At 37.1% G+C, this 15316-nt stretch overlaps 1 protein-coding gene across 2 annotated transcripts in view; it reads right to left on the reverse strand.

The window, feature by feature from the left end:
* The window catches only part of CEP295 (centrosomal protein 295), a 51890-nt gene extending 38412 nt beyond the window's left edge, over nt 1–13478 (reverse strand). For both annotated transcript variants that reach the window (XM_054725800.1, XM_054725799.1), the window contains exons 1-6: nt 13345–13478; nt 12037–12237; nt 10216–10340; nt 9457–9550; nt 6558–6653; nt 889–1029 (exon numbers count right to left, since the gene is read on the reverse strand). In XM_054725800.1, coding sequence (XP_054581775.1) covers nt 889–1029; nt 6558–6653; nt 9457–9550; nt 10216–10340; nt 12037–12237; nt 13345–13452 — 765 coding nt within the window. In that variant the 5' untranslated portion in view covers nt 13453–13478. The remainder of the gene's footprint in view (nt 1–888; nt 1030–6557; nt 6654–9456; nt 9551–10215; nt 10341–12036; nt 12238–13344) is intronic.
* Between the last annotated feature and the right edge of the window lie 1838 nt (nt 13479–15316).

Raw genomic sequence — 15316 nt, forward strand, 5'->3', positions numbered from 1 at the left:
CTGATTTGTGGAGGAGTGCTCGGTTCACGATGCTTTCACAATTTTTTCTATAGGTTTAAGCCTTAGATAGACTGATACTAATTCAGACGTTCAGTTATTTTAGTTATAACTTATTCCCAGTTTATAACAGCTAAAAATTTAAGGGAGAAGGTAATAATTCAGTTCAAACTATACAAATGAACTTTAATAAGATAGGCATTTTACTAATGTCACCTCAAAAAGTTCAATTTTAAAAAAAGACAAGCATTTGATTCTCACAGAAGCACTTAAAAAACTTCAGATAAGCATTTAAAACATCCAAATGCATGGGTCAAATTTAAAACATAAATTTAGACTTCTAAAAAGATTAATCATTTCTATGTTGTTTCAAGAACAAAAACTTGCTGAATAGGCATGACAAAAGTGAAGCTGGAACTATGAAGCCAGTTTTCATTATAAATATTCTGCAGGTCTGCAACAATCGGATTTCCAAAGCTGCTTGACAATAGGGTCATGACTCCACCTTTGAATCAATACTCTGCGAAGCCAACAAGTGCTCTGCTCAATAAATATTTAATGAGTTGAATTCTAGAATTTATAGAGCACAAATTAGGAAAGTGATTCATTTCTTCTCAGGCTATTTTTTAATTGATTAAAATATTTAACTTTTACTAAATTCATCATTAGTAAAATTTTAGAACAGCAATATATTATTAGTGAGAACAGCTTCACCCAACCTGAATTTGAAACAAGAGGTAAAAGAAAGTGGGGAAATTTGAAATCATATGATTCAGAGGCTATATTTTCACATTCTTCACACTTCCTTACTTTGAGCCCATTCACTAATAATTCTGTAATGCTATTGGTTAAGTCTGTCAGTAGTGGTCAGAGTGAGAATTTAATTCTTACTTGAGCCAAATGGATCTTTTTCATTGCTTGAAAACCCCGTACATGTGCCTTTTCAGTCTGCTCCATTCTCTCTTTCTCTGCTTGTTTTTCTACTTCTTCCAGTCTTTTAGCTTCTTCTTCAGCAGCCAAATGAGGATCTGGCTAGCAGTCAATCAGTAACATTTTAGGCAATTTAAAAGTGTAAAACAAACCAATAAAACAAAACAACTTTAAAATAATGTTTTATAAATAAATAAATAAATAAATATAATTATCTCAGTGGGGAAAAAAAAAAAATCATGTTTTACTACTTAAATAAAATTAAATGATCAAGCCCTAGCGGGTTTGGCTCAGTGGATAGAACGTCAGCCTGCGGACTGAAGGGTCCCAGGTTCTATTCCAGTCAAGGGCACATGCCTGGGTTGTGGGCTCGGTCCCCCCTGCGGGGGCGGGGGTGTGTGTGTGTGTGTGCAGGAGGCAGCCAATCAATGATTCTCTCTCATCACTGATGTTTCTATCTCTCTCTCCCTTTCCCTTCTTCTCTGAAATCAATAAAAATTATTTTTTTAAAAATTAAATAAGAGTTGAATGCCCACAGCATGTATCTATGACAAAGATGAAATTGTTACTATAAAGTTTTGTAAGTTGTTAATTGGTGTGCCACAAGAGGTTTCAAAATATGCAATACCTAACTATTTACTTATTCAGGAGCTCTGACCTCTTTTCCTTAGATTGAAAAAAAAAAAAAAAAAAAAGACAACAGCCAACACACAATAGCTGTCCGGTGTGAATGAATCAAAATTATACCTTTTTTTTTTTTTTTTGCCAGATCAGCAAAAAATGTAATATATTTTTTGATGTGCCACAGAATTTTAGTAATTAGGTTATATGTGCCATGAGATGAAAAAGGTTGAACATTGCTGCATTATACTTATCCAAACGCATTTCTCTAACATTTTTTGTTAAGTAGAGAAATCCAATTAAAACAACTGATGCTGAAAGGTAGTAGTAAAGAAACCACAAACATCAAAAATCATATAAGTCATTTAGGAAAGCACTGAGATTTATTTTTGATTTTCAGCCAACATCTGCTGCTTGGCTTCAGCCTCAAGAAGACCAAATCACCAAAAACGCCTACTTTAATATAATTTCTGGCTTCCTAGAACTTGCACACATCCAATGATTATGTGATTGTAGTCAGCCATCACATTCATTAACATAACAATAGTAATACTAAAGACGGGGAGAGGCACATAACCTGGATTCTTATATCTGAATATTCATTTTCAAATCTTGGTAAACATTCCAAATGTAACCTTAAGTACAAATCTTCTATGTATTTTATATGTTGAACTTGTATTCATCAGTTGAAATAATTAATGATGAACATGAAATTATCTATATACACTGAGTGGCCAGATTATTATGATCACCTGACGTTTGTAGGCAAATTAGCTATTCATCAGGCATGGTGTCAGATTCCTTGCATCACCTTTCAACATCTCATGGAGTCAATGCCAAGAAGAATCACCTCAGTATTGAAGGCAAAAGGTGGCCCAACGAAGTACTGATGGGGTGGTCATAATAATCTGGCCACTCAGTGTATATAAAAGCCTAAGCAACCGGTTGACCGGTAGCTACAATGCATACTGACCACCAGGGGGCAGACGCTCAATGCAGGAGCTGCCCCTGGTGGTCAGTGCGCTCCCACAGCAGGAGTGCTACTCAACTGACCAATGGGCACCAGATGCTGGGCTCATGGCTGGCGAGTACAATTGCGGTGGTGTGAGCCTCTCCTGCAGACACTCCCCCTGTGTACCCCTCCCCCATCGGGATCGGGACTGACTGGGCGTGAGCTCACAGCCCCTTCTTGGTCATGGGCATGCTGGTATCACCCTATGATGGATGCGTGGAGACCACAGCGGAGTGGCAGCAAGCCTACTGAGCAGTGGCAGCAGCAGGTGCAGCGGAACCAGGGTGAGCGGGAGTGGCACAGTGCTCAGCCTGGGCTCAGGCTCCTCCCTGGCCACCTGCCACTTCACGCACTACTACATCCCTTAGGGGGTGTAGGACTGCTGGTTTCAACTGATCCCCACAGGCCAGGCCGAGGGACTCCACCAGTGCACTAATCCATGCACCGGGCCTCTTGTTAAGTATATACGTAAAATTATTTAAAACTCTCAAACAGTGAAATAAATAGGTAAAGAGACTGACATTAATATATTAAGAGTGCAATATCCAAACAACTTTATAAAAAATTATTATGTAAGTCCTAGCTGGTTTGGCTTATGGATAGTGTCAGCCTGCGGACTGAAGGGTCCCAGGTTCGATTCCAGCCAAGGGCACATGCCTGGGTTGTGGGCTCGATCCCCAGTTGGGGGCATGCAGGAAGCCGCCAATCAATGATTCTCGCTCATCATTGATGTTTCTATCTCTCCCTCTCCCTTTCTCTCTGAAATCAATAAAAAAATATATTAAAAAAAGTTTCCAAATATAGATTAAAAATATATTTTAAATAAGTTAATTAAAAAATATTTTATAACTTTTTTTAATAATCCTCACCCAAGAATATTTTTCCATTGATTTTTAGAGAGAGTGAAAGGGAGAGAGACAGAGAGAAACAAGGATGTGAGAGAGACACATCAATTGGTTGCTGCCGGCATGCCCCTGACCAGGGCCAGGAGAACTGCAAGGGAGGTTCGTGTCCTTCCCCAAACCGAACAGGGACCCTTTAATCCACAGGCCAACGCTCTATCCACTAAGCCAAACCAGCTAGGGTAAAAATATTATATATAACTTTTAAGCCAATAAATATTTATGCAAATCTAAATACACCAGACAAAACAACAAAGATCCTATTAAATCAAAATTATATTCGTTATAAAATTAAAGTGCATTAACATGCATAACATTATACAAAATAACCTTTACAGAACAGTATTTCATTCCATTTAGGCCATGAGGTTTAAGCAAAAATGTTTTGAAATTCTTCACATCATTTAACGGTAAATTCAAAGCAAAATGTCAATTTTGATAAACCAAAATTTTAAGGGAGGGAAACTTTAAAATATACAACATTCATGATTAACATGTTAAGTCCAGACACAATCAATACTAATAAAAGGGTAATATGCTAATTAGAGTGGATGTCTTCTGGACGTCCATCTGGACAAAGCCACAGTGGCTGCGAGGGCCAAGGGCAGGCAGCCATGGTGGTGGCTGCGAGGCTTGGGGCTCAGACAGCTGTGGGCTCAGGCAGCCATGAGCCCTGGCAGCTGTGAGACCCTGGGCTCAGGCAGCCGTGAGCCCTGGTGGCTGCGAGGCCCAGGGCTCAGGCCTCACAGCCGCAGCAGCCGGAAGTGGAAGCAGCAGCTGGGTGATGGGGGCAGCGCCTTCCCCTGATTGGCCTGGTCCTGTGGGGAGTGGGCCTAAGCCATCAGTAGGACATCCCCTGAGGGTTCCTCGACTGAAAGGGTGCAGGCCAGGCTGAGGGACCCTCCCTCCAGTGCACAAATTTTCGTGCATCGGGCCTCTAGTGAGGAATATAAAGGATATAAAGAGTCAGAGAAAAATTAGGTAACCCCAACTTTTTATTTGTTAATCTTCACCACAGGATATTTTTTCCATTGGCTTTTAAGGAGAGCGGGAGATGCTCTGGCCCGTTTGGCTCAGTGGATGGGGTGTCGGCCTGTGAACTGAAGGGTCCCAAGTTCGATCCCAGCCAAGGACACATGTCCAAGTTGCGGCTCGATCTCTGATGGGGGGCATGCAGGAGGCAGCCGATCAATGATGCTCTCTCATCATTGATGTTTCTGTCTCTCTCCCCTCTCCCTTTCTCTCTGAAATCAATAAAAATATAATTTAAAAAATAATAAATAGCCCTAACCAGTTTGGCTCAGTGGATAGAGCGTCAGCCTGCGGACTGAAGTGTCCTGGGTTTGATTCTAGTCAAGGGCATGTACCTTGGTTGTGGGCACATCCCCAGTAGGGGGTGTGCAGGAGGCATCCGATCAATGATTCTCTCTCATTGATATTTGTAACTCTCTATCCCTCTCCCTTCCTCTCTGTAAAAATCAATAAAACATAAAATAATAATAATAAATAAATAAAGAGAGTGGGAGGGAGGGAGGAAGGAAGAAAGAGAGAGGGAGAGAGGGAGAAAGGGGAGGGAGAGGAGGCGGGAGAGAGAGAGAGAGGAGAGGCGGGGAGAGAGAGAGAGAGAGAGAGAGAGAGAGAGAGAGAGAGAGAGAGAGAAATATAATGTGGGAGAGACACATCGATTGGCTGCCTCCTGCACCCGTGCTGACCAGGGCCAGGAATCGAACCTGCAACCCAGGTACATCACTTGACCAGGAATTGAACCAGAGACCCTTGGTGCACAGGCCACCGCTCTAACCACTGAACACACTGGCCAGGACAGGTACCCAAAGTTTTATTCTTACTGCCCAAACATCAAAAAATGATTTTACAAGAACACTTTAGGAAGAATCCTTTATAGATTTGTGTCAGTGCAATTAAAAATTTAAACAAAATCTAGTTGAAATAATTATTAAGATTCTACTCAGTAGCTGAACTCAAAAGATGTGTGAAATTTGCAAAAACTGTGAATCCCCCCAAAAAAACTCTTTCTAGAAAACATGTTTCTAAAATTTTTTTCATGAATTGTAATCTGCAGTGCATAAAGTAATAAATATTAAATATGCTACTTCTGCATCTTATACATCAGACATTTAGACAAATTTTTAAATTGATGAATTTAACTTTTCTGTTTTGTCTGCAGATATTCCTGGATTTCACAGTAACCAATATAATGGCTACAATAGAAAAAAAATATTCCTAGAATGAAAAATCCATTTTTAAACTATGCAACTGTCAATGACAAAAGAAAAAATATGATGAAGGGCATCAGTAATTTAGGAATTTAGTTTAGTTGTATATATAGAAAGTAAATGTAGCAAAACATAATTCAGAGAATTACTGGCTCCCGCAGGAATATAGCAGGCCACTTTCTTCAGCCAAAGACAAATTTTGTGGCATATAAGAGTTTAGAACTAAACTCTTTGAATATCAGGATATTCAAACAACACATACTAGAAGCTCTTACATGATAAAAAAGATGATTGAACAAATAAAGTAGTTTATTTGCAAAAAGCTGATGAAGAAATATTATTATATTTGCATTATTTACAGAAGAAATGGAACAACAGAAAAATGGTTAAATAAATTCTATGATTTAATATTAAGTACTTGTTAAATATCATGTTTTTAAAAGTGTATATGTTTTATATAGAGAGAATATAATGAATTCATTAATGGATTAACTACATTTCCTTTTGGTGATAAAATCATGCGTGTTTTTCCTATCATTTAGGCTGGCATCTATAATTCCAAAATTTTCACAAAGAGCATATATTATTTTGATTTAAAAAGTTTTAATATTTGCTATTTTAAAATATAACCATCCAAACAGCTAACTCCTTTCATTCCTATTAAACCTCATTCATATTAAACATGACATGATAATTCAAAACATATTTGAAATATTTTTAAAAACATTATTACTCTGAGATGTTAGTTGAACTGTGGTATTTTGACATCTGGAAACAACTTACAAGAAACTAGAGATAACTCAATTCAATGAACAGAGAAGTAGTAAAATGAGGAAAATGAACAAACATTAAGTCAATCACCTGTTCTGTGTCTGTCTCTCTATTCACAAAAGCGTAAAGATGATGGTAGGTAGAACTATTGGTTTTCACATTAGAAGTTCTCTTTACTTCAATGTTCTGAAAAAAATGGAACATAGGAAATAGATTGTTAGGTTAAAAGCATTAATTTTCATTTAAAGCTAGATCCAATACAAAAAAATTTATTTTGTATTTTCATCAGTTATCCTTATTTTTTTCACATGGGATCATGCCCTGTATTTTCATTAAAATGGAATTAGATTTAAAAGCTAGATTATATTTAGAAAAGAGTATTACAGAGGTGATGCTGTACAGTTTAATGCATCACATCAGGAAGCATATAATAAGTTGCTCTACTATTATTGATTCTAAGTTTGATTATTCGGTTACAGCGCTTCATGCTCACTGATAAAGAGTAAGTTCTCTTTTCCTTTTTCAAACAGAAGTAGGCCAATGAATAAATGTAGGATGGATAGATTCTGGTGCCAAAGTATCATCTCTCAGATTACTTGTTAATCCTATATAATAAAAGGCTTAATATGCAAATCGACCGAATGGCAGAATGACCGGTCACTATGACACACACTGACCACCACGGGGGCAGACACTCAACGCAGGAGCAGCCCCCTGGTGGTCAGTGCACTCCAACAGGGGGAGCACAGCTTAGTCAGAAGCCGGGCTCACGGCTGGCAAGGACAGCGGCAGGAGCCTCTCCCGCCTCTGTAGCAGCGCTAAGGACTGCGAGAAGGTGCAGGCTGGGCTAAGGGACTCCCTCCCCCTACCTCCCAGTGCACAAAAGTCGTGCACCAGGCCTCTAGTTGAAGAGAAAAATATACCTTTATGATGAATAATTCTTATAGACATGACCATAACCAAGCCAGATAAATACATAACATGAGAAACTAGTCTAGTCTCTTCAAACCAGTCCCTTCAAAAAGTCTGAAAATAAAAGACTTGGGGGAGGTATTGTTCTACATTAACAGAGACTAAAGAAATAAAACAAGCAGAAGCAATAGGTGAACCTTGGCTTGGATCCTGGTTTGAAAAAAAAAAAAAAAAAGTCCTAGCTGGTTTGGCTTAGTAGATAGAGCGCTAGTCTGTGGACTGAAGGGTCCCAGGTTTGATTCTGGTCAAGGGCACATGCATGGGTTACGGGCTCGATCCCCAGTAGGGGGGCGTGCAGGAGGCAGTCGATCAATGATTCTCTCTCATCATTGATGTTTCTATCTATCTCTCTCCCTTCCTCTCTGAAATTAAAAAAAAAAAAAAAAGCTGTAAGATATGACAATTTAGGGTCAATTGGAAAATTCTTATTACTGACTAAATATTAAATGGATTTAAGGAATTAATGTTAATTTTCCTAAGGTGTTACTGTGATTGCATAAGAGAATATCCTTATTCTTACAAAAAGCATGCGGAAGTATTTAGGGTGAAATGTCATCTCTACAATTTACATTCAAATGTATACATATATGCACAACTATTTGAAATCTATACACAATGCAAATGGCTATTCATTGTACTCTTCTAACTTCTCTGTATTTTGAAAATTTTCATAATAAAAAGTTGTGGGGGGAGTCTACATCCAACATATAATTCATATTTGCTAAATCATACAGTTTTTCTTGCTTTTTGTAAATTTTTTACTTTGGTTTTCCAGGAACATTAGGAATTATGACAACGGTAAATCACAGGATCACGGATAAAATACCACCTGTCTTTTAACATGGTACTGAGGGAGTGACTGAAATCTGATTCTTCCATTTGAATGTTGGATCAAATGTTACATGGCAGATGGCTCAACATAAAAACAGGAAGGCTGACAACATTAAAGGCTTAAGAGGTGAATACTGGGTACTTATATTGATCATACATACATAAAATATATATGTATATACAACTAAATTAGACATTTTTGTATTTGTGTAAGTTTTTCCTTTTCTATTTAACGTCTTAGGTAAAAATAACTAATTTTGATAATCATCCAAATAGCCATCCCAATAACCACCAAAAGCTAACGTGAACAAGAGAACTGGTACCTTTTAATTTCCACTTCACTTAATAAAATTGTTCAAAATGATATTTTACATAATCTTATATAAACTTATCTCTTTATCTTATAATATGGTAACTATCTACAATGGCCAAATCCTAAATGTGGAAAAGTCTAGAGCAAATAATCCAGTTTTTAAAAAATAAATAAAAGGAATTTTTAAAGATAAAAGACATCTACATGTTTTCAAGTAACCAAAAATATTTTTAGATAACTGGGAAAAACTGAACACAGACTGTGTTTTAATATATTTTTATTGATTTCAGAGAGGAAGGGAGAGGGAGAGAGATAGAAACATCAATGATGAAAATCATTGATTGGCTGCCTCCTGCATGCCTCCCTTCTGGGGATTGAACCCGAAACCCAGACATGTGCTGTGACCAGGAATGAAACCCACCTCTTGGTTCATAGGTCGACACTCAATCACTGAGCCACACTGGCTGGGTCACACACTTTATTTTAGATTATATTCGGAACAATATTAGTATTGTGCTAAAAAAAAAAAAAAAAGTCCTAATACTGTAGAGATACATACTATTTACTCAAGATATATGCATGTGTTACTTGTACAATTAAAATTAAGTTAGGCCCTGGTCGGGTAGCTCAGTTGGTTAGATCACTGTCAGGATATGCCAAGGTGGTAGGTTCGATCCCCAATCAAAGCACATATAAGAATCAACCAATGAGTGCATAAACAGGTGGAACAACAAATCCATATTTCTCTCTCTCTCCTTAAAAATCAGTAAATAAATAAAAAAAGTTAAAGCAAATGATATTTTGACCTGCACTGAATTCTAATAGTAAAGAATTATTATAGCCTAGTTCTTCTTAACACTCAAAGTAATTCACCTCAAAAAGAGTTGGAGGAGGAGGTGGCAGACTTATAATTTTGGCAGACCTCTCTTTTTCCGCAAGCAGTGCTTCCTTTCGAGCTTTTATGTGCCTTAAAAAAACAAAAGACAGCATAAATTACTTTCTCAGACAATATTATAGTACATCCCTGAAGATTAAAAATATAAAAGCCACAGGATCTCAAGAAATCCTCCAATCTGATCCCATAAGCTCAGTGTGTTATTTAATAAACAGTCTATACACAGCAGATATTAAGAAATTGTTTACCAAGTATAAGACAGCGGGGACTAGTCCAATGAACATCTAATGTTCTTCAGTTTAGGGTTAAAAAAAAAAGAAATATTGATTAAGATGGGCCACTACATAAAATGACTATTGCTGACTAGTAACAGGCTCTTTCATTTTTACGATATGCAAAAATACTCATTAATGACTTCCAAAGAGTCTATAGCCTTTTAATGTTCTTAATCGCACTGATATTTTTTTCACATCAGAGGCAGAGAGATTTTGGTTGACATGCATTCTGAACTACCCATACATTTCTATATAATTTAGTAATTGTTGCTAAAGTCATTTGTTACTATGTTCACCTACCTAAGCACATCCCCCCCCACATTATTTTTAAAAACCAAATTAACAACTCAATGGATATACTGTCAATTTTTTTTAATAGCTGCTTAAACAATATCCAATGCAGCATCTACTTCTAACAATACCCGCTTCAATGGAGATATATGATAAAAACTATTACTTTACCAGGTTTTTCGTTTAATTGACATTTCTTTTTGATTTTTCTGTACTTTCAGGGCCTCTTTATGCCTCAGTTCGGCTTTTCTTTTTCTTTCTGCTGCCCTCTGTGCCAGAGCATTCAAATCAGGTTCCTAAAAATAGATACAAGATGTTAAATCAGGTAATTCAGGGTTTAAAGGTAGCATTACAGTATAATCTTTGGTTGCTTCCAAGTCAGAGCAAAAATCATGAATGTGAATGACTGAAGTTTAGGAATCACTGCACTCAAGCACAAATAAGTGAAGCTATAAAAATCTGATGTCAGAACTTAATGTCATTAGTAAAAACCCAGCCTAAAACCAGGGACCATGGAACATATTTGATTGCCACATTCTTTAAAGGTATTTCTTTTCCTCACTATTGGTTTGATATTGAAGACTTGCCTTATTTTGTGTGACTGTCCCCGGGACTGCAATCTAGAACAGGCATATGTTGTTTTACTGTTCTTCACTTTACTGCACTTGATATTGTGGATTTTTACAAATTCAAGGTCTGTGGAAACCTGCTTTGAGCAAGTCCATTTTTCCAATAGGCTCAGATGATAGTTAGCATTTTTTAGCATTAAAGTACTTTTTAGTTAAGGTATGTACATTGTCTTTTAGACATAATGCGATTGTACACTTATTAGACTACCGTATAGTGTAAATATAACATGTATAAGCACTGGGAAACCAAACAATTCAAGTGATTCACTTCACTGTGATGGTCTGACAACAAACTTGCAATATCTCCAAGGTATACCCATATTTTCCAATCATAAATCAAAATAAAAAACAACATAAGGTTAATTGGGCAGTCTGAAATACTGAGTTAAGTTCTACTTTGCCTATTTGAAAGTCATCAAAAAATTTTTACTCTGTGTAAAGGAAATCCAAGTGTATATACATTCAACTATATATGTATTAGAGATATGAGGAATGATAATGAAATGAGAAATTTGAATTCAACCCACTGAATCTGTCCAAAATGCTCAAAAACAACAACTTCTGATTAAGAAAGTTACTTTATTTAATTTTTTTTTACCCAGACAGTTAAAGACTGGAAGAGAATGAAACATTATAGGAAGATAGCCCTAGCCGGTTTGGCTCAGTGGCTAGAGCGTCAGCTTGAGGACTGAAGGGTCCCAGGTTTGATTTTGGTCAAGGGCATGTACCTCAGTTGCAGGCTAGATCACCGGCCCTGGTCAGGGCTCGTGTGTAAGGCAATTATATGCGTCTCTCTCACGTTTCTCACATTGTCTCTCCTCCTCCCTTCCATTCTCTCTAAAAATCAATAGAGCCCTAGGTTGCTTGGCTCAGTGGATAGAGTGTCAGCCTGTGGACTGATGGGTCCTGGGTCCGTTTCTGGTCAGGGGTACATGCCGAGTTGCGGGCTTGATCCCCAGTAAGGGGTGTGAAGGAGGCAGCCAATCAATGATTCTCTCTCATCATTGATGTTTCTATCTCTCCCTCCCTCTCTGAAGTCAATAAAAATATACTTTAAAAAAATCAATGAAAAACTATCCTCAGGTGAGGATTAACACACACACACACACACACACACACACACACACACACACACACAAATTAAACATTACAGGAAGATAAGAGTTTACTTGACGTGACTCTTACTAGGAAATGAACCTAGCAGCATTCTTAAATGACATTAAATTTAAAAAGTTCAGGCTTCCCCAAACAAATTCTATATATGAAAACAGTTTTTTATCAGACAAACATTTAACAAGTATAATTTGCTTTTAACCAAAATTACTACCACAGACAGACAGACATTATGTCAATGGTCACTTACATTTTCTTTGGCTTGTTGGTGTCCCTCCCCCATACTTCTTAAACTTGCCAAATACAGTTTTTCCAAGTTGTTTATTTTCTGAGTCTGTGATTCTTCCCATTCTGCCCTCAGTGCCTCTGCCAAATGATTAAATTGCCGATTTCTCCTTTGTTTTATATCTTCTCTTCTCTGTAAAGCGATATCCCTTTCTTGCTCTCGAACCTAAAGAATATTTAGCAGATATATAAAAAAGAGTACTTAAGCCTTTTTTGAAAAGCTATTTGGAAAAAGAAACTTAAATTAATTTTCGTTAGATCTATCAATTCTCCTGAATATTCATTAGATAAGCTCTATGTAAAGAAAAAAAAAATCCAAGTGATATAGGAAAAAAATCCTAAAATTTCAAGACATCTTCTAAAGTTTCCTAAATGATTAGGTATAATATCCCTCAAGCCTTAATGGTACTGCCATTACCATTCTAATAACCTAATTTAAGAGACTAAAATGGTTAAGCATTATTCAATAAAATGTATAGCCCAGATGAATATAGACAGAGCTAGATGAGAACTCCCTGTGGTACATCATTCCTATTTTAGGCAGAATGGCACCTAAAATATGGTTCACAAAGACTTAACTTACTCTAAAGCAGTGGTTTTCAACCTTTCTAATGCCGTGACCCTTTAATATAGTTCCTCATGTTGTGGTGATCCCCCAACCATAAAATTATTTTCGTTGCTACTTCATAACTGTGTTTTCCGATGGTCTTGGCGACCCACAGATTGAGAACCGCTAGCAGGGTCGCCCAAGACCACAGGAAAACACAGATATTTACATTACGATTCATAACAGTAGCAAAATTACAGTTATGAAGTAGCAACAAAAATAATTTTATGGTTGGGGGGTCACAACATGAGGAACTGTATTAAAGGGTTGCGGCATTAGAAAGGTTGAGAACCACTGCTCTAAAGACTTCTAGAAAAGAAAAATCTACAACTTCATAATAAATTTGTTTCAGCAGCTAATAATCTTTTCATTGAGTATTCAAAGTCATCCTAATCTTTATCAGTTGAACATCATTTAAAAAATATTTAAAGAACTATCTTCCAATAATTATTGAGTCAACTCACCCCTATCCTCAAACTCTTCTGCAATATATTTACCATTTTGGTTTATTTTTCAAATGTTCTAAAACTAGTTAGTATGCAAGAATCAGGGCAGCTGTACAGTAAGAAAGGTTTTTAAATGCAACATTACTTAGAACACTTTAATGTAAAAAATACTAAAAACTGGAAGAAGATACAGAATTTGAAACTTCCAAATAAATCTTACCTGTAGCAATCTTAGCTTTCTTCTTCTCTCATAATCTTCTTTTAAAATGAAGGCTTCCTCATTAGGACTCAATCTCATCTTGCCAGGATTCACTACCTTTCTTTTCATTTCTGTGTTCTTTAAATAAAACGGTTCTGAATTTTTAAAAAGGAAAAATGTCTATTAAAATAGGGCAGCAAAGATAATTTTTAACAAGTATATTTGACAATTAAGGGCTGTGTACATGCAAATAACATTAATTTGGGTAAACAAAGTCCAAATTATTTATAAACATCAATTATTAATGCAGCACTTAAATCAGGGTTTCTCAGATAGATGGGAAGTACTTGAAAAAAATGTTCTCCATCTACAGCAGATTATTGTTTACCTAGCTTAGAGACCTGACTTATTCCTAATTGGGATTTCCAATTTACTTAAAGGCAAAAAAGCCCGAAGACTTAAAGAGATGTGTTGGCACAGAATAAATGTTTTCACAATTACTGCTGTAATTGCAAGGGCTACTGGTCTCTAGATTTAACTTCCAATCTGTTATACACAACTTGATCACCTATCAACCCCTGAGGAGTAAACAATTCTTCAACAACTACAATGGGGTGATTTTTAAATAAATAATTATTTTCAAAAATCCCCTTGGAACAATTCTGTTGTTTGGATGAGTTAAGTGTTTAGATTTCCGGTTCTATACGTCTAGTGGTACTGTTTGTACTCAGTATTCTCACTCTCCTCCCTAGTTTAACATGCCCCTATTTGGGGGAGTCTGCTGGAGAAAAATCGAAAAAATATAAGAATCTGTAAGTTTTTGTAATTTGAAAACCCTTCTCAGGTCACTCTGATACTTCCCCATTCCCATCACTGTCATTTCCAAGAATTTTGAGTATTCACCATTTCATTTGCTAGAGGATTATAGGAAAGCAAACTACATTTGTTTATTTTTACCTCGGTGTGAGAGAACAACTGTTTTCTCTTGTATATAACTTAAACAAAATTTAAACGTATTTGGAAATAATATCAGACTTAGAATTCCCGTAACCTCTTTCCCCAACTTCTTTGAATGTTAACATTTTATGTAACCACAGTACAATAATCAAAACCAGGAAATTAGCACTGGCACAATACTTTTAACTAATCTATACAAAAAGTTAAAACCTTCAAACTTCACCAATTATCCCACTAATGTCCATTTTCTGGACCAGGATTCAATCCAAGGAAAATACACTGCATTTGATTGTTGTGGTACTCTGCAGATACCAAGGTGGGCTTACGCCCACAAAGGTTCTTAGTAGGGGAAATGCCTGCGTCAGAAAAAAATGGGGAGAAAGCTGGGAAAACTTCAGACTTCTATGCAAATCTGACACTGAGTGAAGGAGGGAGGTAAGCTGGGTAGATGCCTCCTACATGACCATGCAGTCTAAGGAAGGTCCAGCAAGCCCTCTGAGAGTGCCTTGTTTCTCAGGAACAGGCCTGCTATGCTCAGTTATTGGCAAAGCTCCATGGTTGGCAAGGAGCAGCCCAGCGTCCATGCCAATGGACTTCAGAACGCAGGTGCTTCACATTCTCATGGCTGCGGAGGAGGCTGTCATGTCTTCTTCAACTCCTCTAATCTGGGACGGTTCCTCAGCCTGTTTTTCTTCTCAAAATCTTGACGTTTTTGAAAAACACTGGCCAGTCAGTTATTTTGTAGAATGTCTCTCAATTTGGATCTGTTTCATCTCTTCTTGTGGTTAGAATGAGGTTACGCATTTTTGTCAAGACCTCCACAGAAGTGATTATGCAGCCTTCTCAGCGCACCACTTCAGGAAGGTAAACGAAGTGAACCTGTCTTCCTACTGGCCATGTGAATTTTGATCAGGTGGTTAAGGTGGTATCTACCTACCAGATTTCTCCACTGTAGTTACTACTTTTCATTTCTAAGTATCTGGTGGAGAGAGGGTTGAGGCTTTGTAAGTATCCTGCTGCTCATCCAACTTCTGCC

Source organism: Eptesicus fuscus, chromosome 13, assembly GCF_027574615.1.
Source record: "Eptesicus fuscus isolate TK198812 chromosome 13, DD_ASM_mEF_20220401, whole genome shotgun sequence".
Lineage (NCBI taxonomy): Eukaryota > Metazoa > Chordata > Mammalia > Chiroptera > Vespertilionidae > Eptesicus > Eptesicus fuscus.